Genomic DNA, 25915 nt, shown 5'->3' with positions numbered 1-25915 from the left:
GGAGCCCAGTTTGGATCTGCAACCATGTGGCTCTCCAGGGCTTATAAAGAAGAGAGGGAATGACTTTTTACAGGGGGAAGTAGTGATAGGGCAAGGGGGAGTGGTTTTAAACTAATAGAAGAGAGATTAAGATTAGATTAGGAAGAAATCCTTTCCTGTGAGGGTGCTGAGGCCCTGGCACAGGGTGCCCAGAGAAGCTGTGTCTGCCCCTGCATCCCTGGAAGTGTCCAAGGCCAGAATGGATGGGGCTTGGAGCAACTTGGGACAGTGGGAGGTGTCCCTGCCTGTGGCAGGAGGAGGAAGAGAATGGGCTTTAAGGTTCCTTCCAACCCAAACCATTTTATGTTGCCTGCAGGTGCTTCATGGTACTTTCTGCTGCTCCCTGGTGTCCCTGCCCACCTGCTTTGGCTGCCCTGCAGGCCATGCTTTGGGACATGGTGGTGGTGTTGTGGTTGCAAGTAGTAAAAGACAAATAGGTTTCATGTCCTTGAGCCCATATTGCCTGTGAAGCTTTGGCTGTGACTTGGTGAAAGAGGGAAAAGATAAGGACAGCTTTTGAATGATTCTGCATAATTGATTATCTTCTTGTAGAAATTATTGCTTGAGTGTCCTTCCTGACACCCAAATGGTCAAAAAGAGGGGTGTGCCTGTCCTTTCCTGCAGGACACAGGCTGGGCAGAGCCTTGGTCAGCTGGGAGCTGCCACAGGCTCTGTGCTGGTTGACCAAGTGATGCCAATCACTGCTTGGTGAGGAGTCATTCCTGTTGGGAATATTTGCTTTTGTATTGTTCAGTGCCAGCTGATTATCTGGGGTTTAAGTACTTGGGGTTTGACCCATAAAAACCTATGTTTTTCCAGTTGTTTACCCTGATTTCTAAAGGCTGTTGGGGAGTGCTTTCAGGGAGACACACTCAGTTCTTTAATTTGCATCTGCCAGTTATTTAATTGGGGTTATGGGGACTCCAGCACTTTAAAGCAAGACTTGTTTGTGTTTCCTAGAGACTCGTTAGACTTCCCAGCCATTTCCTTTTTATTACGAAACTGTCTCCAGGAGCTGCTTTCACCTTCCCTTTCACAATTTGTGTGTTTACCATCATTGTGAGAGTTTTAGAGTTTTTGTGTCTACCTGGAGAGCAGGGTGCCTGTCAGAGGGGGTCTGTGTAAACCAGAGATGCTTCTTGTCACAGTGCCAGTGCTGGAGAGCAGCCAGTGCTGGGAAAAGCTTCCTCCAAAGAGATTGGTTCAATGGCTCAGGCTGCTCCTGCGTTTCTTCCCCATGGGAAATAGATTCTCATCATTCTACTCAAATGGTTCTTAATCACCTCAGAAACGCAAGTTCTCGTGCAATTCCTGCTGCTATTACACTGTAATTTATTTAGGGGAAGTATCCCACTGGTTTCTTAAGGCCCAGAAGAGTCTGGCTGCTACACTGTGTGTTACCTGTGGTTTGGCTCTTTGTTCTTCTTGATATTCCCCAAGATGTGGGATATTTCACTGTCACTACACTGAAACCTCTTTCCTGAATTGTGCCCCTGACAGTCAGGGTGCAGATGGGATATGGGAGAGCATCTGTCTTCCGAAATAAACACGAGATGACTTTGCAGAAAGAACCACATGAACTTTTGCTTACTTTGTTTACAGCCTCTCTCAGCCTTTGCCATTGTAGAGGGAATATTAGAGGAAGGTAATATTACCTGATAGGGAATACTGAGAGCAAACTAGGGTTCCAAGGGGATACAGTTATCCATTAGTGCTCACAAACTCTAAATGCCTCATGGAAATGTGTGTCAGTGTTCTGTCTGTGTCAGAAAGACAGACTTCCCACAGGTAAGGATGGAAAGAGACTCTGGACAATGGGGAATGGCTTCCCACTGCCAGAGGACAGGATTGGGTGGGATACTTGGGAGAAATTCTTCCCTGTGAGGGTGTGGGGCCCTGGCACAGGTTGCCCAGAGCAGCTGTGGCTGCCCCTGCATTCCTGGAAGTGTCCAAAGCCAGGCTGGACAGGGCTTGGAGCATCCTGGGCTAGTGGAAGGTGTCCCTGCCCATGGCAGGGGTTGGGACTGGATGGGCTTTTAGATCCCTTCCTCCCAGTCCATTCCACGATTCTGTGAAAGAAACAGCTATTTTAGTACGACAGAATAGTTGCCCATATAAAAATGCTGTTCATCAACATGCACAAAAATCACCTCTGTTTGCCACCTCCTTTTAGAAGTGATGCATGTGTGAATTAAATAGAAATACAGATCTTCTTGATTTAATAATGAATTTTATTAATGATCTAATTATTTTTTTTATTTGAAATCTTTTAGTGTTTAAATGTCCAAAGATTTAAATGCCAGTTTATGTTCAGAGCTGCAGACAGATCCATGAGTATGGAAAATAGCCTTGTATCTGGGAAGGAACATGTGCTGGGAGTTGAACTCTGCCCTGCCAAGGGGAGGGAATTTCTGCTGGAAATGAGCAATGTTTTTGTTTTTAGTTCAGTGAGCAGCAGGAGTGCTGGGGTCTGGCTCTGGGGCAGAGCAGCTTTTCCATGGCCGTGCCTGGGGAGCACTCACTCAACAGGAGGCAGCAGCCCCTGCCTGTCTGTCCCAGGAATGATCCCAGGGAAAGCTTTTAACTGGGATCAGCCCATTCACAGTTGGGATATACAAGTTTGCCTTCAGTGATAACAGTATCTAGAATGGACACTTTGGCATAATCCCAGCTGCAGCCCTGGGAACATCCCAAAGGCTCAGAGTCTGGATGAGACAGCTTTTGTAGTCATCTGAAACAGAGATCTGTACAGGTGTGACTTCCTTTTATTTCAGAAATCAATGAGTTACTTGTTGGGTTTGCTGCTAAATAATTTATTCTCCAAATGTAGAACTTTATTGAATTACAGTAAATAAACAGTTGCCTGCCTTTTATCCTGCTGTTTGTGAGATTTAAGGTAATTTCAAGGTGACTGACAGGGAACAGGACTTTCTGTTCTGATGGGTGCAGCTCTATTGAAGCAGTTTACACAGTGCCACTGGACCTCTGCAGCACTGTCCCTACAAATGTGTGTGGGTACCAAAGAGGAGGAATTGGCTAAGGTTGTTTTGCCTGTTTGACATTGATCTACACGATGTTGTTGTGGGAAGGGCCTATTTCTGTGCCTGCTGCTGGTGCTTGATATGCTTTGTGTTGGCTATCTTGGTGGTTGCTGCCCTGTGTTTTACAGCCTGCCACCTCTGACTTTCATTTCCTATTTTTATTTATTTCAGGGAATGAAAAAGACCCTCAATATTTTTATATCACTTGTGAATATTAAGTGTTTCTTCTAATCTATGCTTTTCAATGGAGTCACTCACTTTGTTCAGTGTTGGGGTAGAGGATCTCCTCCCAAAATTTGCAGTCCAGGGTCCCTGGTATGGTAAATTGCTGCCTGCCAAGCTGGAGTGGCTCACACAAGTGGTTAGCAGGGTGGTGAAAAAGCTGGCAGGATGGGAGTGAGCAGGCTGGAGGTGGCTAACAGGGTTGTTGGGGCTGAGCACATGCAGTGTGAGCCAGAAGATGTCACCTACTCCCTCCAGAAGAGCCCACGGTGTGGTGCAGGAGGTGGCAGGTGCTGCCCTGGTGTGCTCTGACAGTTTCCATGTTCTTGACCTTTTCCATTGCCGTTGTTTCCCAGACACGTGGGAGGTGCCCTTTGAGGAGATCTCGGAGCTGCAGTGGCTGGGCAGCGGGGCCCAGGGCGCCGTGTTCCTGGGCAAGTTCCGCGCAGAGGAGGTGGCCATCAAGAAAGTGCGGGACCAGAACGAGACGGACATCAAGCACCTGCGGAAGCTCAAGCACCCCAACATCATCGCCTTCAAGTAGGTTGTGACCCTTGTGGTGGCCACCCTTCCTGTCCTGTCTGTCTGCTGCTGCTCACTGTGTGTTGTCTTTACCAGGGGAGTTTGCACCCAGGCCCCGTGCTACTGCATCATCATGGAGTACTGTGCCCACGGGCAGCTCTACGAGGTCCTGCGGGCCGGCAGGAAGGTCACCCCACGCCTGCTGGTGGACTGGTCCACGGGGATTGCCAGCGGCATGAACTACCTGCACCTCCACAAAATCATCCATCGAGACCTCAAGTCACCAAAGTGAGTCTCAGCTGCTTAAACATCCCTTAGTTTGGGTTCCTCCAGTCACCAGAGTTAAACATCCCCCAGTTGTGGTTCTTCAGGTCATCAAAGTGAGTCTCAGCTGCTTAAACATCCCTTAGTTTGGGTTCTTCAAGTCACCAGAGTTAAACATCCCCCAGTTGTGGTTCCTCAGGTCATCAAAGTGAGTCTCAGCTGCTTAAACATCCCTTAGTTTGGGTTCTTCAAGTCACCAGAGTTAAACATCCCCCAGTTGTGGTTCCTCAGGTCATCAAAGTGAGTCTCAGCTGCTTAAACATCCCTCAGTTGAGGCTATTTTTTCCTTTTCTTGAGAAATAGTTTAAAGTTTGGTCAAAAGGCTCTATTATTTTTTGCCCCATGTTGACCCAAAATGAGAGTGAAACTATTGCAACTTGTTGGCACTTAACAAGAATGGAAATTTTATCAGTATCTTCCATGATAAATAGCAATCAGGAAATATTTAATGATCTGACAATATCTGGTCCTTTTGGAAAGTGGGGTATTCCGTTGCCTCCTGACTTTTTGGTTTTCCTTCTTATTCTCCTATTATTTCTTTGATTTTCTGAAATGTATCTTCCTCATTTCTCTGTTGCTTTCTGACTAAAACGTTCTGGCTTCTTTATATTCTTATTCCCTAGATGTTTATTACTTCTTTAGTCTGTGACAGTGCATTAAGATAATGCTTTTAGATGATTTGCAGCACAGTTTAAGGTACAGCTTTGCCTCTGGATCCTCAGTTACTTGTTAATTTACAGTTTTATTGAGATTGATTTTTGACTCGTAGCATTAAGAAATGCATTTAAGGCACAAAACACAACCACCCAAAAGAGAGTGAGAGCTTTTATTGGGGAAAATACAAAATATTTTCTTGTGTACTGCACTTGTGAGCAGTGTGGCCTCATCAACAGGCTGTGTTGATTAAGAGGGGATTTACTCCAGTGGCTGTTGTGGTGCAAGAAAAATTACAAAATAGTGACAACTTCTTTTTTTTCCCTTTTTCCAGTGTTTTGGTTACACACACAGATGCAGTAAAGATTTCAGATTTTGGTACATCTAAAGAGCTCAGTGACAAGAGTACCAAAATGTCCTTTGCGGGGACGGTGGCGTGGATGGCCCCGGAGGTGATACGGAACGAGCCTGTCTCTGAGAAGGTGGACATCTGGTGAGTCCTTCTCGTGGTCAAGCACCTTCACCTTCTCTTCAGTCCCTTGGTTTCCCAGCACTTTCCATGTCCTTTCCTCATCCTGTACCTAAGCATGGTTTGCTCTGTGTTGGGCTGTTCATTTCTCCTTCTGCCTGTGCCCTGAGCTTTGGTGGGCTCTGATGGAAAGGGAATGACACAGGTTCCAGCTAAGGCTCAGTGCATTCTGTGTCTTGCAGGAAGCAAATGCAGAAATTCTTCCCTGTGTTGTTATCCAGCCCAGAGCTCTCTCCCAGTGCTGTGCTCAGGCCCCCTCAGCAGCCTCCACAGCCAGGGTGGTTTTTCCATCGCTTCTGGCTCTCTTCAGGGCCACTCTGGAGCTGTGGGGAGGCCCCTGCTCTGCTCCCCACCCCTTGTGCTTCCTGCACACCAGGCTGGTTGTTGTGTGGGTACCCACAGGACTCCAGTCCAGTGAATCCAATCCCAGGTCTAAGAGGGAGGAAACCAGGACAGGTTGTAAGGGTTTTGGAGCCTGTTTCCATCGATGTGGAACGTGCTCTGTGTCCAAATGAACACAAGGAACGGTTCAGTCTCTGTGCTATTAAAAATGCTTGAGAGGGCTCGGCCTTGGAGTTCCTTTGGGAAGCCTCTCCACAGGTTTCAGAGCCCTCAAGGGATCTACATCTCTGTTTCTGCCTCATTATTTCTACATATTAAATGTCAGCAGCCAGGACAAATGCCCTTCTCCCTGCTTTACAGCCAGGAGGGATTTTGCTTCCTGTGGTTTTTCAGCTTCAGTTGCTGTCCCTTCCCTGGCAGGGCAGGGGGCTGCTGGACAGAGCTATGGGTGGTCCAGGGTGCAGTGGAGTCAGGAGCCGCTGCTGAGGTTCTAGCTCAGGCTGGGCTTGACCTGAAGGGCAAGATTTCCTGCAGGGAAGGTGATGTTACCTGTGGTGTGCAGCTGCTCTTGTGCCCACGGTGTTCTGTGTGTTTATTTTGGATGTCCAGGTCACAGCACAGCCAGCTCCTCTGGGAGAACACTTGGGTTGTTCTGGAAAGAAAATACACCCAGCATTTGTCTGCTGAACCCCTCCCTTGAATCACAGGATTGTGAGGACAAGTGGTGCTGGATTTCCACCCTCAGCTTTCTGTCCTTTAGAGTGGTTTATGTTCAAGACTGTTTCACTTTGCTCCTTCCCTCAGTGACATGGAGGTGTTGCTCTTTGGTGCCAGTTCCTCTGGAGTTCACAACAGTGGTGATTGCTCAGACTCTCCCTTGCCATCCATTCCTCCTTCAAGATGAATAAAAATGATGCTCATGAATGCTGCCAACAAATGAGAACAGTTCCTGAGCTGCTTATATGTCTGCTCTCTCTCATCTCAAACAGCATGCAGAAAAATAAATCTATAATCTTATCAGGAGTCTTGGAATCCTTTGTCAGTTCTTAGTCATAACAAATATGAAACCAGATGAGCTTTCTCTGGTAGTTTGTCCAACCTCCTGGAGCCCTGCTTTCTTGCAGAAAAGGATTTTGAGGCCAGAAATATTCAAAATCTGCTTGTTTGTTGCTTTTTTTTTTTTTTACCCATGATTTGAAACCAATGGGCTTTGAAAGTGCACTGTTTTTCACATGAAGTTATTTCCTGACTGATGGTTGTTCAGACCTGGTAGCTTGTCCTTTAGAAGTTTTTCTGTACTTAATAAAAGCACTGGATATTGGTACAAGTCAGAAACAACATTCTCACCTTTCACCGGGCTGTGGTCTGCAGCTTGGCAGGGTTGGTGTCCCACAGAGGAGTGGGACACAGTGAGGTGGCACATCTGGCTTGGAAATAGGGATGGTGGTGCCTCAGCTGTGTCACAGCCCAGTTGTTGATGTGCAGTGACAGTGGTGGTGGTTCTCAGCAGCATTTTGTTTATCTCTGTATTGACTGGTTTGGTGTTTCTTTGGTGTTTTATTGGGTGATGATTGTATACAAAACAAATATTTGCTGTTAAAAATTAAGGTTTTGGTTCTTTCTGGTAACTTCACTAAGGAAGAGAAGCAAAGTGAGCTTTCATGTTTCAGTTCTTGTGGGAGATTCTTTCCCTGAGTTCTCTTAAGTTTTGTTTTTTTTGCTTTATCCCTCCTTTCTTCAGAACAAAAGGGATATCAAATGAGACCTCATGTGCTTTTGGTAGTGACAGTTATATAAGTAGCATTTGTTTCCTAATTTCTGTGTTGCAGTAGTTGTAGTGCTGAATCTCAGACCTTGAAACTTTTACCTGGGTCTACAGGTAACAGCAGAGGGAGCCTTTGGTTAGGGAAAAGAAAACAAAACCAGTTAAATGAAATGTAAAAAAGCCACAAAACCTTTGTTGTGTTGTCTCTGTAAGACACTTGTCAGTCTGTGCAGTAGTCAATCATCTGTTCTTAGCAGCAAGAACAGTCCAAAGTCTATCTGAGAGTAGACTTTGGAGTCTTTTCATTTAAGAGGAACAAGACTTAATCTGTACAGAAAATGTGCTTTCAGGGTTTTAAAATCTCACAAAGAAGCAGGAAAGGATGGGTGGAAACCAGTGTGCTTTTGTGCTGGAGCAGAGGAGTTACCTGGTGTGCTAAAGGCCACTGTTGCACCTACTTGCAGTTTTGGACCAGACATCCCTATTTCCCTGTTTTGCCCCCATACTGTGGTTTTTTTCAAGCTCCAGATGTTTCTGTTAACAGCTTCTGTGTGAACTCAATTTATGCTGGTTTATTTCTTCCTCAGGTCATTTGGGGTGGTTTTGTGGGAGCTGCTCACAGGAGAGATTCCCTACAAGGACGTGGACTCTTCAGCCATCATTTGGGGAGTGGGCAGTAACAGCCTCCACCTTCCTGTCCCTTCCACCTGCCCAGATGGATTCAAAATCCTCATGAAGCAAACCTGGTAAGAGCCTGAACCCCACACAACACAGACCTCCCAGCAAAACCCATGAAAGTCAGGGTGGGAACATGGAGCCCAGAGCAGAGGGCTCTGAGATACTCTTACACTTGTCCTGAGAGCAGTAAGTTTTAACATTCTGGATTCTGCTTCCTTGTGGCAGCAGGACATCTTCAGGAGCCTTCCCAGAAGGTGTTGTTTTGCTGTAGAAAGTGGGGGATAAAAGGTGGCTCTGTGGGAAGACAAAAGGAGCTGGAAGGAAAGTAGGGGTAAAATTCCTTGAGGTCACATCCAGAGTGAAGGGAACTGATTTTTTCACTCAGAAAACCCCTTGTGAGCAACTGGATTTTGGACTGGACAAAGAGAAATACAAGCTTTTTGTCTGGAGCACAGATTTTCCAGGTTCAGATATGGAAAATGCTTTCAGTTTCCTCCATGTACCAGATTAGAGCTGAAATTCTTTGTCCTGGGTTTCACACTGAGGCTTTGTCATTACATCTTGACTCAATGTAAAGGGTCTTCCAGCATTTTCCCACTCCATAGGTTTTACCAGCCCTCCTCCCCATGGCACAAAGGGGATAACAGGCCAGAGCACGTGTGCATCTCTCCCAGTGGCTGTTTGCCCTGAGCTGCAGCAGTGGGGCTGTGGCAGCTTGTGCAGCTCGGTACTACAGAGAACCTACAAACACTTGTATCCCCACCTAGTGGAAGGAGGTGGTTGGTGGGCAGGGGAGGCTTGAGAAGCTGCTCTTGCCCTGTGCAAGGTGGATTTGGTCCTGAAACTCAAGTGATGGTGCTTTTTCTCAAAAAATCCAAACATTTTTGTATTTTTCTGTGATCTTTCACTTTGTAGTCTCATTTGTGGTCTTAAACACTTGCGCCTCGTTTGTTTCTTCAGAATGGTTCATCACAAACCACCTCTAGCACAAAGAAATTGTATTCAGCAAAAGAGAAAACCAGAAAAGCTCCTTTGCTCTAACCTGTCAGCTGCTGGGGTCAGAGAATAGGATCTAGTGAGACTCTTTCAGAAGGGCAGGAGAGGCTGGCAGTGCCCATCCCTCCCCCAGAAGGGCAGCAGAGGCTGGCAGTGCCCAATCCACACCCCAGAAGGGCAGCAGAGGCTGGCAGTGCCCATCCCTCACCCCAGAAGGGCAGGAGAGGCTGGCAGTGCCCATCCCTCACCCCAGAAGGGCAGGAGAGGCTGGCAGTGCCCATCCCTCACCCCAGAAGGGCAGAAGGGGCTGGCAGTGCCCAATCCACACCCCAGAAGGGCAGGAGGGGCTGGCAGTGCCCATCCCTCCCCCCAGAAGGGCAGGAGGGGCTGGCAGTGCCCATCCTCACCTCACCCTGGCTGTTTCTGTTTTGTCTCAGGCAGAGCAAGCCCCGGAACCGTCCGTCCTTCCGGCAGACACTGATGCACCTGGACATCGCCTCTGCTGATGTGCTGGCTACTCCTCAGGAAACCTACTTCAAATCCCAGGTAACTGGGGAAGGCTGTAGCCTGTGAGTGCTGGAATTAGCTCCAAGGATCTGATTCTGGAGGATGCACTGAGTAGAGAAAGTCTGGATCCATGATTTCAGTTTGATTCTTGGGGAGGAGCAACCTGATGGGCATTTAGAAATCTTGTACCCAGACTTTCCCAAGCTGAGACTTCTGTTGCAGGAGCCAGAGCTTCAAGGGGCAAATAGACTATCACTATAGACAGGCATCATCATGGAGCTTTCAAAATCATGAACCTTTCTACTTTTTTTCACCGCCAAAAGTAAAGAAAATGTTCTCTTAGGACAAAAAGAACTCTAGGAATTAAAAAAAAAATATTTCTTAGAAAATGCAGATATGTTGTAAATTCTATGTTTGAAGCACAAAATTGTAAATACCATTTGAAAATGCTGGCACTAAATGTGCTGTGGTGTTGTTACCCAAAATAATTCAGCTAACAAAAATACATTCTCAACCCAAAGCTGTAATTTTCTGCAGACACAAACAACATCGCCCAAGAGTTTTTTGTGGTGCACCTACAGATCCCAATTCTTTGTAAATAGCTAAAAGTAAATTGCTTTCCTAGGCTGAATGGAGAGAAGAAGTGAAGAAACATTTTGAGAAAATTAAAAGTGAAGGAACTTGTATCCACCGGCTGGATGAAGAATTGATTCGCCGTCGGAGAGAAGAGCTGAGGTCTGTTCAGTCTTTTGTGTGTACAGTCTTTTGCTTTTCCTATCCAGCCTTCCCTTCCCAGCTAAATGAGCCCTCAGCTTGTTCTCACAGGGCCTCCTGCTCCAGCCCTGACTCTTTTTATTCTTCTCTTGTACTGAGGTTCCCAAAACAGGCCCCAGTATTCCTGGTGGTACAAATTTGGGCAGCCTAAATTCCTTGTGAACCTGGAAACCAAAATTGCCATGGGCCTGGCCTAGGCCATGAGCACAGCTCAGCTGATGGGAGCTGGAGAGTAGCAGTGGGAGCTGTCACTGCTCTTGGGCAGTCTCAACAGTTTGCTCCATAGAGGGTGGCAAAGGCTTGTGTGTTTCCCAGGGAATATTTCTGCCTGAGAATTGGTGTTTGTGATAACAGCACTGAAACAGAGACATCCATCTCAGTGGGAAATCCATCCTGAGGTTGGCTATGAGCTTTCTCTACCCTGATACTTTCTTTGGGTTAGTTATTACAGAGAAATGAACATACTTCATATAAACAACCCACTGAAATGCATTTTGATTATACCAGCTTAAAAATGAAAGCAGAGGGTTTATTTAAAGAAGGGAAATTGTATCCTGTGATACAAATTTGCAAATACAATAGACAGAGAAACATAAAACTCTAAGAAGCAGTTCTGTGTCAAACCTGAGGAGCCAAAGGGGCCCTTGGTCAGGGAATTTGATGCAGTGGTTGTTCAGTGTTCCCTGTCCCCAGGGAGCTTTGGGTGGCCACATCTTTCAGCTGTACTGGAGCTCTGTGGACACCCTGCTGTTAATGAAATGCAGACACATGACTCCTTTCCTGTTTCTGTGGAGGCTGGTTTAGCCCCTTCTCTGTGCAAACAGGCTGATCAGGGCTTGGCCAGAGGGCTCCTGAGTGTGTGTGTGATGCATTTGCAGCTCTTCTAGGGAGAAGTGTTGCCACGCTTTCAAGGCTGTTAAACACTTTCTAAACCATACCATGATTTATTGCTGTGTCAGGCTCTTAATCAGTCATCATTCACTATTAGCTGTATCTGGAATTCAGTGTGGTACAGCTGGCAAATTTGCCTTTTAAAAGGCCTTTTCCTAAAGCACCTGTACTTTTCCTCATTCTCTTCTCTTGGTCCATGGAAGTCAGTCTGGACTAAAGCCTTTTGTGCCTTTCAGACATGCGTTGGATATCCGTGAGCACTATGAGAGGAAGCTGGAGCGGGCCAATAACCTGTACATGGAGCTCAGCGCTATCATGCTGCAGCTGGAGGTGCGGGAGAAGGAGCTCATCAAGTACGTGTCTGGGATGGTGATGTGATCAGTCTGCACACAGCAGAGCACAAGCAGCACTTCATTTCTAAACTGGATGGTGGCACTTGTAGGTTTAGTGTCCCCTGACTAACTACAAAGGTTAGGGAATTGCTGGTGAGCAAGGAGAGGTCCCTTTGGAGTGATTTCCTGCAGACCACTCTCAGTGGTTACTGACTTGGAGAAAGGCACTTTCCCATTTGGGGCTGGCATCCTTTGGCCCATGCATGAGGGGAATGGCAGTGCTGCTCCTGGACTGTGTGCCAGGGCCTTGTGCCTGCTGCCTGATTTAGAAGGAATTTAGAAGGAGTTTAGAAGTGTCTGTGTGCTTTCCCAGCAGAGCAATCGGGCATGCAGCATGTTCCCTGCAGAGCCAGCTCCTGTCCAGGGGGAGCAGCAGGTGGGGAGAGACACAACTGATGTGGTTTTGTTTTCTTTCTTTCCCTGATGTTTCAGGAGGGAGCAAGCAGTGGAAAAGAAGTACCCTGGGACTTACAAACGCCACCCAGTCAGACCAATCATCCACCCCAATACAGTGGAGAAGTTAATGAAGAGGAAAGGGGTCTCCCATAAACCAGGCAGCCAGACCAAACGGTGAGGAGTAACAACCCAGTCCTGTGCCAGAGCCAGTGGTAGATCCCCACTGGGCAGTTCCTTCCCTTTGAGGCTGATGAAATGCAGGGTGGGACAAAGGGGTTTCACACTTGAGCCTGGTCTGATCCTCAGAACCATAATTGTTTAATCATCTTAAGGTGAAAGGGATGAATCCTGCCATCCCTGCCACCTGGGCAGCTCTCTGGAACCATGGAATCACAGGATGTGTTGGTTAAATGAATTAATTGTTGGTCCATGTGATTTTTGAGCAGATGATGATGCTTGGACGGAGCTATCTCTTGTGTTTTCTCAAATTCCTAACTGTCCAAGATCATCCTTGACTTGGATGGAAATAAGCAGGGCAAGGGATTGTGGAAATCAGTCAGGCCTCAGGAAGGATGGATTCATTGTTGAGGAATTAATTTGGGATTTGAGATTTGGGAATTCATGCTGTCCTTTCAGTTATTTCTCTTCTACATGACTTTTAGATAGGGAGATTATTTTTTTCTGGAAGAGTTGTCTTAGTCTTTACTTTTTAGGGATTTCCAGGAGTTAGTCCTGATTACAAGTGAATAATCACTTCTGAATTAATGTCCCCACATGGCTCTTAGATGAGCAGCCTGATCAACACCATTGTACATGCACAGAGTGAGAGCCATGCTCTACCCCAAGGTCCTGAGAGGGAGCTATTTTGGGAGAGAACATCAAAATAAGAGCGGAAAAGGAGTGTGTGACAGCTATTGGAAAAACAGCAAGACAAGAGTGTAGAGCAGGATGGGCTGAATGGAGAGGATGTTGAGTGGAGAGAATCACAGGGACCAAAATGCAGGAGTCAAGCAGCTGAAGGGGAGGGCAGCCTGTAGATTTTAGGAAGCAGAGAGTGCTTTTGGCTCCAGCTGCCTCTTCTTCCTGGCTCTGGGCCGGTGTCACTTCTTTGTTTGTGGCTTGACATGTAACTTCTTCTCCTTGTCTCCCAGGCCAGATCTACTGAAGTCAGAGGGCATACCCAGCACAGAAGCAGCATCCAATGGCTCCCCAGTCTCAGGAAGTCCCAAGATGTCAACGCTGAGTGGCAAAAGCCGGTACCGCAGCAAGCCCCGGCACCGCCGGGGGAACAGCAAAGGCAGCTACAATGAATTTGCAGGGATCTTGAAAAACCAGCCGGCGCAGGATGACGCCCCCCAGCCCGGCCCTCCCCACCCTCCCCACGCCCCCGCGGCGCCGCAGCCGCCCGGGCACAGTCCCCACGGGCAGCACTCGCGGCTGCACGCCCACGGGCAGGACATCGCCACCTGCGCCAACAACCTGCGCTACTTCGGCCCCGCGGCCGCGCTGCGCAGCCCCCTCAGCAACCACGCGCAGCGCCGCGTCTCGGGCTCCAGCCCCGACCTCATCTCCACCGCCATGGAGGCCGACTGCCGCCGCGGCCGGGACAGCAGGGACAGCACGGCCGAGCGCTGGGAGTGCTGCCAGGCGGATCCCTACGACCCCTGCCTGCGGTGCGGGGATGAGGACAGTGGCCAGGCGCAGATGGCGTCGGTGGAACCGGGCGGGAGCCGCCCCCAGTCCCCCGCGTCCCTCTACGACAGCGCGCAGTTCATGGAGAAGCTGGAGGAGCAGGGCACGGCCGTGTCTGCCCTGGGCACTCCCCAGCACTTGGCTTCCTCAGGGCTGCCCTGCAAAGCGAGATCCCTCCAAAAGGTGAGGACAGAGCACTGGGGCTTGAAGATGGGGTTTTGGTAGGGCCTGGTTCTGTTACGTGCGCTTTCGCCAATTGGTTTGAGTTGCAGCTTGTTCTACTCAGTTTTTGATGTTGAAGCAGTCTCAAAAAGCTTTCAAGCCTTTCTCCAAATGAAGGGACAAATGCGTTCTTTAAATTGTTCTGTAATATCACATGTGAGTTTATTTGAGAATCTGTGGTGCTGCTGTGTCTCAAGGCAAAGATTCAACATTTGCCATGGTCTTGAGGACATCCCTTTTGCTGCACCTGCCAGAAATTGTCCCCCTACACCAAAAGTTACAGTTCTCCTGTATTTTGTGAAGATTTTGCAAGAGTAAAAAGGACATTATGACACAGTTGTACAGAAGCAGCTCTTTGTTCCTCCTGCTTCCATCCAAGTGGTGAGAGAAGTAAGAACCAGTTTGAGTTCAAAGAGCAGGAAACTGAGCCTGGCTGGAAAAGTCAAGAAAAATAATGTAATTACTAGATCAAGAGTGTGGTTTGGCCTGATCATAATGGGACTAGGATCTTGTAAGACAAGTGGATGGGATGAGATAAAGGCTTAATCTGAATGAGGTGCTGACAGGTTGGATAGGATAGAAGGAGGCTGTAAAAAAACAACAGTGTGGGGGTAGATTTGGATGGGAGAAGGAGAATAAAAGGCTCTGTGCTCACTGAGGTATGAAACAAATCCCAGGTTCTCCTAGTTGGGGAAACCCATTGGCAAAGGCTGTGTCATCCTCCATCCTGCTCTGTTGATGGGCTAGAAGAGGGTAAAGCCAAGAGTGCCCAATCAGCTCCATAATCTATGTGAGTTTCCATGTGATACTCGTTATTTGACTTGCTTCAGTGAGAATCTGGAATGTTCTGTACTCCATACCTGCTGAAATACTTCAGTGTATTTCCCAGTCAGTCACTCCAGATTTGGGAATGGCAGCCTTGAGACTGTCTGAAACAGCCTCCTGGTTGGCAATGTCTGAGTCAGTGTTGCTGATGCACAGGCTGTTTTCTGGTCTAGATTCTTGCAGCCTGTGGATTTTTTGCACTGTTTTGCAGTGACTTTGCCCTGAAGGACCAAGGGGTCAGCTATGTTTGAACTTCCCCAAATGTGACACCCTTTTTGTCCTTGTTTTCTGCCAGAGTGGGGATGAATCGTCAGAAGAGGAGGAGGGCGAAGTTGACAGCGAAGTGGAGTTTCCTCGTAGACAAAGGTAAAAGGTGAATTCACTCTAATCTCTCTTTGGTGGGACAAAACTGAGGAGAACTCTCAAAGCACCTGCACACCAGCACTGAAACTGGTGAAGGTGCTGGCAGAAGAGCAGAATCCCATTCAGTGTGTCCCATCCACCCTCAGCTGATCTCTCACGTCCACTCACTGTTCCAGCCCATTGAGATGTTCTCTCTGGCCCAGCTTTCCTGCCGGCCTTCCTGCAGGCTGTTTGCAGCACAACTTGATCACACTTGATAATGTTATTCTGCCTCTGTAAATGAGCTGCTGCATCTGTTTCACCAGGATCAGACTTAGTGGATGTGGGAACCCTTTGTGGGCTACTCCCAGTGTTGTTTATGAATTGTTGTTGCAGTGGGTCAGACTCCAGCCCGGCACCTTTGTATCTGAATTCAGATAAGATTGCAGAGCTAAGTGACAATAGCAGATCAGATTTGATGGTGTTGCCTGTAAAATAAGACTTAGGGGGAGTGTTCCTACATAAGCCTTGGGACCAGCAGGGACCAGTACTGTGCTCAGGGAAGACATCATGGACTTGGTGCTGCAGCTTCATGAAAGCAGCTGCTTCAAGTGCAGGAGTGATCCAGTAGGCAAATAGGCTAAAGGTTTGATTCAGAGGAGTAGAGAAGAAAATAAAATCTTGTCTCCTGTTGCGTGCATCCACAGCACACCTGAAGCTTAAATCCTAATGCTCCCTTCATTGCCCCAGCTCAATAACCACAGTAAAGTTTGGAAAGGTACTGAGAAGTGTGACAGGAGTGGTTAGGGATGGTTTCCATAGGAGAGGAGATTAAACCCATGTGAAATGTTTCTCTAGCAAGAGGAAAGGCAGCACCAGGGGTGCATGAAATTGTAATTTATGTGGAGAAAATAGACAAGGAATGATTCTTCACATTCATGTTAGGGGCAGCCAGTGAAGCAAACAGGGTAAAATGAACAAAAGGAAGCACTTTTTCCATCCAGAACATTTTCAGATGTGCAGCTCGTTGTCAAGGTGTGCTGTGGAAATCAGAGCATGAAGAGCTGTAAATGCAGAATTTCTGGAGTATGGATCCATCAGTGACTGTTAGCATTGTCACCTGGGTTTGAGCTTCTGCTAGGAACTCAGATCTGCTGAATGGCACAGGCCAGGAAGAGATGCCAGGAGAAAGCAGGCTCTGTCTGCATACCCTGTTCTCATACTTCTCTCAGATTATTCCTTCCTGCCTGGGGTTGAAGGCAGAATGCTGGGCTGAATGAGTTATGTGACTCGTACAGTTCCTGTGGGATGTTGTTTCCTCTGTGATTTACTAACTTGGAAGATTAGGAGGACAAGTTGCCCATTCCATGTGATGCCCAGTTGTGGGTTTCCAGGCATGTTCCCTCAACTGATGTATTGTCCCATTGCTGTTGAATCCTGGCACAAGGCCATTTCTGTGGTCAAGTAACTGTGAGTTTATTTCTTGAGTGGATGGTCCTAAATCCTGCCTGGCTTTTGGGATGGCTGCCAGGTATTCCCAGGTGAGTTAGCTTGAACTCACAGAGTCACTGGATTGGAAGAGACCTTTAAGATCATCAAGTCCAACTCATGCCCTAACACCTCAACGAAACCATGGCACCCAGTGCCACACCCAATATTTTTTAAAATCCATCCAGTGATGGTGACTCCACCACCTCCCTAGACAGACAATTCCAGTACTTTATCACACTTTCCATTAAATACTTTTGCCTAACATCCAACCTCAATTTCCCAGTTGACCAGTATCCCCAGGTCCCTTTCTGCCTGGGCACTGTCCAGCCACACCGTCCCCAGCCTATAGCATTGTAGGGGGTTATTGCAGCCAAAATGCAGGACTGGGCACTTGGATTTATTAAACTTCATCTTACTGGACTCTGCCCATCCATCCAATCATTCCAGGTCTCCCTGCAGAGCCCTCCTATCTTCCAACAGATCCACACACGATCCCACCTTAGTGTCATCTGCAAATTTACTGATGAAAGACTCAATACCCTCATCCATATCATCAATAAAAATACTAAACAGAACTCCACAGTATAGCCTAGCACTTCAGGAAAATGCACTGTCCAAGAAAAATATGCTCCAGGGCAGATCAGCTAACATGGATGTGTCAGACAGGGTAGAACAGATGAATTTAAAGATGCAGGTCTTGAACTATATCATTCAGAAGGGGTAGAATCCTGTAGCTCCAGGATGTGGAAGGCACTCCACAAAGCCTGGTGTAGCAGAGCAGTGAACACAGCACCCAGGAAGTTCCCTGTGGCTGCCATCCAAGGTGAGCACTGAATTCTCCCTGTTTGCAGACCCCACCGCTGCATCAGTAGCTGCCAGTCCTACTCGACCTTCAGCTCTGAGAACTTCTCTGTGTCGGATGGAGAGGAGGGGAACACAAGCGACCACTCGAACAGCCCGGATGAGCTGGCAAACAAGGTGGAGGATGAGCTGGCTGAGAAGCTGGAGGACATGTTGTCCCAGACTCCAGAGATCCCCATTGAAATCTCCACGCAGTCGGATGGGCTTTCGGACAAAGAGTGTGCTGTGCGGAGGGTCAAGACTCAGATGTCTCTGGGCAAACTTTGTGCAGATGAACACAGCTGTGAGGTGAGTTGGTTATCCCCTCATCCTTCTACTCAGTGGAAAAAAACTGCATAAATGTTATGGAAAGGAATCCAGGGACCAGAAAGTTGGAACACTGCCTAGAAAATGCTGTGGTAGGTGTACTATGGCAAAGCAAGTGCTGCAATATCCAATCTTCCTCCTGCTTGGCAGAAGAGTGGGTGGGGGAAAGTAGCACAAACAAAGCTGAACATAATGTGCTGGTCAAGATGAGTGTGATCTTGGGAGCCCATCAGATTTGCAGTTGCGTTACATGGGATAAAAATACATAATGAAATGGAGTGCATATAAACTGCCTCAGACGTATCCATTGGCAGCCTTGCTGACAAAGCTGGGATGACTTTGTTCCTTTCTCTGCCTTTCAAGTGTTTGAGGGGGTAGTGCAGAGCCTGCTGCATGATCTCCTCATAACCCTGTGTTTGGGAGTGCTGTGACCAGGTATTTCTGTGCTGTCCCCTCTCTTAGGGGAGACAAGTGACCTTTGGTGGGGCAGTCGTGTGCTATGCCCTCTCAATGTGCCACTCTCCTCCTCTGCAGGTGGTGACCTTTGCCTGGCTGCTGTGGCAGACTGGGATGTGTGGGTGATGTGCAGTACAGGAATGGTGCTCAAGTCTCCCCCTTTCCTTTTGTCTTGCAGAACCCACCACAGTTTGGAGAATCAGACTGTGACTCTTCTGAAGGGGAGTGTTCTGATGCCACGGTCAGGACCAATAAGCCCTGCAGCTCTGCTACTTGGTAACACAGATCTCCCCCAAAGCTTCCTGGTACTGGCATTTTGATTTCCCTGAGATTCCACTTCATTCCCCTTCATCACACTTTACAGGAAGAGAAGATGCTTCTCCTTCCCACCCCAGGAGTGATTTGCAATAACCCGAATCTCTGGAAAATGTCCAAATGAAATTAATTCTCTTTGAGCATTTCAATCAAGAATGGCAGGGATGTATTTTATTGAATAATCTAGTTACTGTAACATGGATATTTATTTTTTTGACATTTTAACACTTTTTACTGTAAAGAGTGGATTGTATTTATAGACACACAGACTTGTTGCAAAAAAAAAAAAAAGTTCAGAAAGCAAGCACACTACAGAGAAACATCCTGGGAGTCCTGCCTGGACAGCTTTGTGTACAGACGCGGAGGATTCTCTTGCTGCTTGCACAGGGGACCAGGCCTCGTGGCCCTGAAGATTGGAGAACAGATAACAGATCAAGAAAACTAAACCACTCAGTCTTATCAAATGAGGAAAAGCAGAAAAAGACCTGACTGTAGGGTCACCTGTGAACAAAGTGTTTTCAGTATAACCAGCTGGGTCATTTTTAATCAGAAGGTGGATATGTTCCTGGAGAAAACTGGTACTGAGGTGCTAACAACCAGGGTCTTCTGAGTCGATACATCCCCAGGAATGTAATGATGGGTTTTATTTTAAGGATTTTTAGTTTCTTTTTTTAATCAGCATTTTGTTGTGAGATCCTGCAAATGTATTCTAACCTCATCCTCTTGAGAATTGGTATCAGAGCACTTCTTACCACTGTCCTTGCTTCACTCTGGGAGTGTCAACCTCCAGCTGAGCAGGGAAACCTCTCTCAGATGCAGTGTGCCATTTCCCAGTTTACTTCCTCCTCTTACCTCCTGTCTGTTTCAGTCAGTCAGAGAAATCAATCAACTCAGTGTTGGCCAAGCAAGGACTTGCAAAGCATGGAAAGCACATTGCGCAGAGCCCGAGCACTTCTGGGGAGGACGCTGGAGACGCCTGGAGTGGACTGGGAGAAGCAGCCTCTCACCTACAGCAGCATCGAGAACCAGCAGAGGGCTGTGTGTTGAGGGGGAAGACTGGGAATCGCTGGCCTGGCTGAGAGCATCAGCCCTGCCCTGTCTCCTTATTCACTGTACATTCTTGGAAGCATTAGCAGCTGCCTGCCCTTCATGGCAGGCCTTGTGCAGGGAATCCTGACGTGGCCGTGGCACTGCTGCGTCTCGGGTGTGCCCCGAGGCCTCTGTTTCTCCTCCAAGCTGAAACTCTGCAGGTGCAAGTGAGGATAGTACTGGTATGTGACAGGCTGAAGCATTGGCAGATGAGAAAAATTTGTTTTCTGATAGAACTCATAGTGCCTTCCCTTCAAACACTACTCTTCTAAAACAATATTGAAAGAGAACAAAACGATAGAGCACGTTCCCCTCCCCTTCCTTAGTTGATGTCCCCCCTGCAAGAGCTCTCCCTCTGCCCTTCCCAGTGTGCTGGCACAGCCAGCCAGAGGTGAACGGCAGGAATGGACCATGGACAGGTACTTCTGTTGCTTTGTTTGTTTACATTTTATGTTAAAATATTGGTTTGAACTTAACTGTGGTAATTTATAGCCTCATGGCAAAGTGAAGGAAAATGTCTTACTTATACAGAGAGCAGTATTGTATGAGTTAAATTATCCCATATTTTTAAATTTTTGTAGCTGGACTACAGACAGATCTTAAGTTATGATGTTATTTTATTATTTATTATCATTTCTGTAGATCAGAAGGTTGGCTTCACCGCTAGCACAATTGTAATCTCTGTGTGTGATGTTACCTTCTCCCTGCTCGCCAGAGGGGTGGGAGCAGAGCTGGGCTCAGTGGCTGTCAGGAGTTGCTGCCTCGTGATTTCCAGGGATGCTGTTACTCCAGGGCAGAGAACAGAGAGGGCTGGATGCTGCAGTCAGGTTCCTCGTGGGCAGAGCTGCAGTTTGCTCCTGTTGCTGATGGTTGGCAGCCACTGAACTGGTGGGAATGTGGGAAGGGTGGTCAGGGAGTGAGGGGCTTTTGAATTGATTACAAAGTGAATAACTGTGACAAATGTTCCCTGGCCAGAGCAACGTCCAAACAACATCAGGGAGGAGGGCAGTTGCCCTGGGCACTGGGTCCATGTAGTGGATCACCTGGGTAGGACCAAACAGGCTCCTGGAGAGGGAGTGACTTGCTCACCCTGGGCAGAGGCAGAACCCTGTGAGGAGTGAAGCTCTTTCCTGGCTCCTTCTCTCTCTCTTCCCACCCTCTGTTTCTCCTCCCTCAATATTCTTTGTCTCTCAGCCAGTGGCAGGAGGAGCTGGCAGGGCCAGAGATGGCTTTGCTGTTGTGGTGTGAGAGGGGGTTTGGTGGTGCAGATGGTTACTCAGGAGGCTGGAGGCCAAGGTGTGGGAATTTAGCAGTGGAGAACTGTGTGCATGTAACACCTTGTGGTGTAAAGAGAGTTGGAGAACTGCCATCAGGTGTCCCCACCAGAGATTGCCAAGCCCTGTGCCCCTGGATAGACTGTGCTCAGACCTGGCAGGCTCTGGGAGACCCATGGGCAGCACTGGTATCCCTGGGCAGTCCCACAAACAGCCCCAAAGCAGAGCTGCCTCCAGCTGAGGCCTGTCACTGTCCCCAGGGCCTCTGGCCTGTGGTGATCCAGTCCCTGAGGGATTTGGGCACCTGTGGTCTCTTCGTAGGCTCCACCATGGTCTGAAGCTCCACTGGGCTCGCAGAGCTTTGGTGTTTGGGATTTTGAGACCCTTCTGGGCCAGCTGTCCTGGATGCAGCTGATCCCTCCCCATCCTTGCCTGGGCAAGCAGAGCTGCCCCCTCCAGCCTGCCACACTTAGCCCTGTTCTTACACCCCCGGGTCATTGCAGTGTTCCAGTCCAGTGTCGCTGCTCCTCCTGCTGCTCCTGCCCCTGCATCCCTCTGGGAATGCCACTAGGGCAGCCCCTTGCCCTGCCCACGGAGGTGCCACCCCAGCCTCCCCTGCACACCTCCCATGGGCTTGCTGTGTGTGGGCAGAGCTGGCTCAGCACCCCCACATTCCCGGGGTGGTTGCTGTCAGTTCTGGGGGGGTTGTGTAGGATTTTCCTTAGTGACACCTCCCTGGGATTGCACAGACAGTCCCCACACTGCTGTATGGGCACCTCTGCTGTGGTTCCTTGCACTTGCTCTCCTGGCAGGGTCTGGGTTGAGAGGTGCAGGTGAGCCTGCTTACTCCTTGTAGTAACAGCGCATTCCAGGGCCGGAGTAAACTGTGGGTTTCCTTTCCAGCATCCCGAGTACCCTGACCCCGTTCTCGTGGCTGCTGACAGCTCCTGAACACTAGCCTAGATTTTCTCCCAGAGCTGAATGTTGCCCTCCCCACTGTCGTGTTAAGTACCCATTTCATCTTGGCCCTGTCCAGTAGTGTTCATCCCCTCCTCCCTGCTCTGTGGATTCCTGAGACAAACTTGATTTTTTTTTGTATTGACCAGTGTACAGTGATGGAAACAAGAATGACTATCAAAGCAAACAATGCATGGAATAAAAAGCCAGTGTACTTCAATGCTGCAGGCTGGTCTGGTGATCTGGGAATGGGTTCCCATGGAGTTTGGGATGATGTCATGAAGCTCTGGGGTCTCCCACCTGCCCCTTTTCATACCAGGAAGGTTACTTTGTCCTCCAAGTGGATCTCCTCATGGAGAGCAAATACCTAAACCCCAAGAGCAGAGTATCATCCCAGTGGGAGGAGGGGGGTGAGGCCCTGGCACAAGTTGTTCAGAGAAGCTGTGGCTGCCCCTGGATCCCTGAAAGTGTCCCAGGCCAGGATGGATGGGGCTTGGAGCAACCTGGGATAGTGGAAGTGTCCCTGCCCATGCCAGGGGGTGAAACAAGATGGACTTTAGGATCCCTTCCAACCCAAACCAATTCTGGGATCTGAAGTTCTCCACATCTGGGAGAGGGCCCACCTCTTTATTTGGAATCCTCCTAGTTATACAGGAGCAAATGTGTGGGTTTCAAGGTGCTTTTCAAGGACAAATCTCTGCCAGTCAGGCACATCCATTCCCGTTCTTTACCCCTATTCTCTATGGGGAGTAGCAGCCACTGGCAGACCAGAGAAGCTGTCTCAAGTGTTTTGACATGACTGATTCAGACAGCTCAAATCCCCAGCATTTTGCTGCAGAGTGTGCTGGTTTAACATGGGAATCAAAGAAGAATCTTCTACAGCTGCACCCTGAAACACCATTATTTTTTCAACTTGGTGCTTGTACAGCTGCACAGGAGCACATGGCTCATCATTTCAGGCCAAAAATGCTAAATCTGTCTGCAGTTGGAGGGAGCAGAGCCTGCCTGCTGCCCGCAGGGTTGTGCTTGGCCAGTGATGCACAGCTGGGTTCTGGTTTGCCTTCCTCACAGGATGCCAGTACTCCTCCTTTTATTCCCCACAGCCTCAGGCACACAGGAGACTGATTTAAATGAAACAGGCAAATTAACTGAGTGTTCACAAAACCCCTGTATATCTCTCTCCGTGCAGATACACGCACAGATAAACATTCATTAAAAATAAGAACGGACACCTCCTCTGAGATGAGAGAAGGATGATTAAAAATTGCCACTGTCCTTGGTGGCACAGAGCATGCAGAATATAACCCCTGGGAAGAGAGTCCTGCAGCTTTTACCCCAAAACTGGGGCACCTAAACCATCACAAGCTCTTTCTGCCATTTAGTGTCTGAGCTTGCTTGTCTCCATCCAGCTTCAGGTGTTTCTTGCTGTATCTCTTGATGAGGGTTCCTGGAATCAGCGCTGCCACAGCCATGGCCAGCAGCTTGAGCAGTGTGTCCCAGGAGAAGATGGCATCCAGAGAGGTGATTTGGGACAGAATGGCCCCTGTCTGCACACAGATGAAATTGTATGGTGTAAGGCCTGAAGGAATCAGAGCAGAAAAAAGCTGTTAGTTCCCCCCTAGAGAGAAAAATCACAGAACTTTAGGGTTGGAAGGACCTCTGGATCCAGTCCCCTTGCTAAGGAAGGGTTACTCAGAGCAGGTAACACAGGAATGTGTTCAGGGGAATCTGGAATGTTTCCAGAGAAGGAGACTCCACACCCTCCCTGGGCAGCTGTTCCAGTGCTCTGCCACCCTCCTCATGTTGGAAAAGTTCTTCCCCATGTTGAGGTGGAATTCAGTGTTTTAATGTACAGCCATTACACAGACACTGGGGTTTGTGCTTTAACAGAAAGAACCAGGTGTAAAGCAAAATTTGCAGCATTGGTGACACCTCCAGAATGCTCAAGGGCAGCAGAGAGGAAACAGACCAAGGGTCAGAGTCCCAGCTCTGCCCTCCCTGGCTCAGTGATACCAAGAGCAGCAGTTTCACACTGTCCCCTCAGGCTGTGTCCCCAGGCCTTACCAATGAGAACGGAGAGGAAGAACTGGGACAGGGGGATGTTTAAGATGGGAGCTGAGAGGTTCAGAAACCAGTTTGGTGTCATGGGGAACAGCCTCAGGAACAACAAGAAGAAAAATAGGCAGCTCCTGTTCTCTTCTACCTGCCAAAAGAAATGTTCCATATCATTCCTGCTCCTCCACCAGCAGTAACATTCAAATGGCCACAATACTGGGGTGAGTTTTTCTTCTAACATGCCACAGTGTGCCATCAGTTCAGAACTGAGGGAAAGCAGCAATACTGTGTCTGTATGGAGCCTAATGGTGAGCCAGCCCTCTTCAAAGAGGGGTGGAAATGAGATCTCACCAGAATGAAAGATCAGGAAGTCAAGAGCAGAACCAGCTCCAGTGTACAATACAGCATGGGATAGATGGAGGCAGTTCTAGAGCACAGAGCCTTCCCAAACCCTCCTTTTTTTCATATCTGCTTTTGCTTAGGATCAGGATTTTCCTGGCAGCCTCTCTGCCAACAGGTCTGCTCCAAGAGAGCAGCCTGCTCCTAGACTGTGCCCTCAGCAGGCCTGGTGCATCCCCTGCACACAGTGGCTTTCACTGTCACCCCAAGAGCAGCCTGGCCCAGGGCCATTGCAGGTGCCAGCAGAACTGCCAGCTCTTACCTTCCCTTGCAGCAGAGCCACCTTCTCAGGGAAGAAGTACACTATGAGCTGCTTGCCAAAAGCTGCAGAGAGCAGGTAGCAGAAGGTGGCTCCCACAGACGTGAGCACTGAGCACAGCACCAGCCCCATCCATGGTCCAAAGAGTGCTCCAGCCAGGACATTCTGTGGGGACAACATGGAGTGAGGCCTGGGGGACACGGAGTGTCACAGAACCACAGAATTGTTAGGGATGGAAAGGGCCTCTGGAAATCATCCAGTCCAAATGCCCTGCCAAGGCTGGGTCACCCAGAGCAGGTGACACAGGAACAGGTGAGTTTGGGATGTCTCCAGAAAAGACTTTGCCCTCCCTTGGACAGCTGTTCACAGTGCTCTCCCACCCTCCGTGGAAAGAAGTTCTTCCTCATATTGAGGTGAAACTTCTTGTGTTTTAGTTTATGGCCATTGCTCCTTGTTCTGTTGCTGGGCGCCACTGAACAGAGTCTGGCACTATCCTTTGGGGATATTTATATGCATTAATGAGATCCCCTCTCAGTATTCTCCAGACTAACCATCTCTCATCAGAGATGCTCCAGCTGCACCTCTTCGTGGCCTCTGCTGGACCCTCTTCTTGTCTTTTCCTGAGGAGCCCAGATGTGGACCTGGCACTCCAGCTGTGCCTCGCAGGGCTGAGCAGAGGGCCAGGATCACGCCCTGACCTGCTGGCAATGCTCTTCCTGGATCTCACGGACGTTCTGGCGCTCCAGGATCCCACTGCCCTTCCTGGCCTTCAGGTCACATTATCCACCAACACTCCCCGATCCTTCCCAGCAGAGCTGCTCTCCAGCTCAGCCCCGACCCGTACTGCTCCTAAGGGTTCTCCTGCCCAGCTGCGGGCCCGCTCGGTCCCCGCGGCTCCTCCTGCCCCATCCGTGGGTCCCCGGCCCCTCGCCCCGCGCCGCCCGCCCCGTACCAGGAGGCTGGAGCCGGGAATGGCGAAACTCTGCTTGTACAGGTACGCGCCGCAGAACAGGGCCAGCGCCGCGCCCCGGTGCTGTCGCTCGTAGTCCCGCAGCGCCTCGGCCAGCTCCCGCAGCTCCTCCAGGTCCGCCGGGAACCGCAGCGCCCTGCGAGGGGAGAGACGCACGGGCAGCGCCGGGGGAAGGGAGGGACGCACGGGCAGCGCCGGCCGCCCACACCCACCTGCGCGTCTGCCCCGCGCTCAGCCGCACCGACAGCAGCCACAGTGCGGCCGTGGCGGTCACGAAGACGAGCAGGAGCCCAGCCGGGCGCCGCCACATCCCGTGTCGGGGCCGCCGCT

General features: G+C 49.1%; 2 protein-coding genes across 4 annotated transcripts in view; one reads left to right on the top strand and one right to left on the bottom strand.

The window, feature by feature from the left end:
- MAP3K13 (mitogen-activated protein kinase kinase kinase 13) overlaps positions 1-22122 on the top strand; it is a 75588-nt gene extending 53466 nt beyond the window's left edge. For all 3 annotated transcript variants that reach the window (XM_063166686.1, XM_063166684.1, XM_063166685.1), the window contains 12 exons: positions 3659-3842; positions 3921-4112; positions 5137-5295; positions 8026-8184; positions 9550-9658; positions 10245-10354; positions 11521-11637; positions 12109-12246; positions 13224-13947; positions 15107-15177; positions 17496-17793; positions 18446-22122. In XM_063166686.1, the coding sequence (XP_063022756.1) occupies positions 3659-3842; positions 3921-4112; positions 5137-5295; positions 8026-8184; positions 9550-9658; positions 10245-10354; positions 11521-11637; positions 12109-12246; positions 13224-13947; positions 15107-15177; positions 17496-17793; positions 18446-18547 (2363 nt within the window). In that variant the 3' untranslated portion in view covers positions 18548-22122. The remainder of the gene's footprint in view (positions 1-3658; positions 3843-3920; positions 4113-5136; positions 5296-8025; positions 8185-9549; positions 9659-10244; positions 10355-11520; positions 11638-12108; positions 12247-13223; positions 13948-15106; positions 15178-17495; positions 17794-18445) is intronic.
- Positions 22123-23051: 929 nt separating this feature from the next.
- On the bottom strand, positions 23052-25913 carry TMEM41A (transmembrane protein 41A). Its single transcript, XM_063166687.1, has 5 exons — positions 25798-25913; positions 25568-25721; positions 24619-24780; positions 23967-24105; positions 23052-23481 (listed from the first exon to the last, which is right to left on the bottom strand). The coding sequence occupies exons 1-5, from the start codon at positions 25893-25895 to the stop codon at positions 23261-23263; spliced, it is 774 nt and encodes a 257-aa protein (XP_063022757.1). The 5' UTR covers positions 25896-25913; the 3' UTR covers positions 23052-23260.
- Between the last annotated feature and the right edge of the window lie 2 nt (positions 25914-25915).

This window comes from Melospiza melodia, chromosome 12 (genome assembly GCF_035770615.1).
Source record: "Melospiza melodia melodia isolate bMelMel2 chromosome 12, bMelMel2.pri, whole genome shotgun sequence".
NCBI lineage: Eukaryota > Metazoa > Chordata > Aves > Passeriformes > Passerellidae > Melospiza > Melospiza melodia.
This window is presented reverse-complemented; position numbering and strand designations above follow the sequence as displayed.

Excerpts from the sequence above, each read along its gene's own strand:
- TMEM41A (XM_063166687.1), bottom strand. The coding sequence starts at position 25,895 with ATGTGGCGGCGCCCGGCTGGGCTCCTGCTCGTCTTCGTGACCGCCACG. Across the intron at positions 25,722-25,797 it reads AGCGCGGGGCAGACGCGCAG|GGCGCTGCGGTTCCCGGCGG; the intron begins GTGGGTGTGGGC and ends CTCCCCTCGCAG. Across the intron at positions 23,482-23,966 it reads CTTCCTCTCCGTTCTCATTG|GCCTTACACCATACAATTTC; the intron begins GTAAGGCCTGGG and ends TGATTCCTTCAG.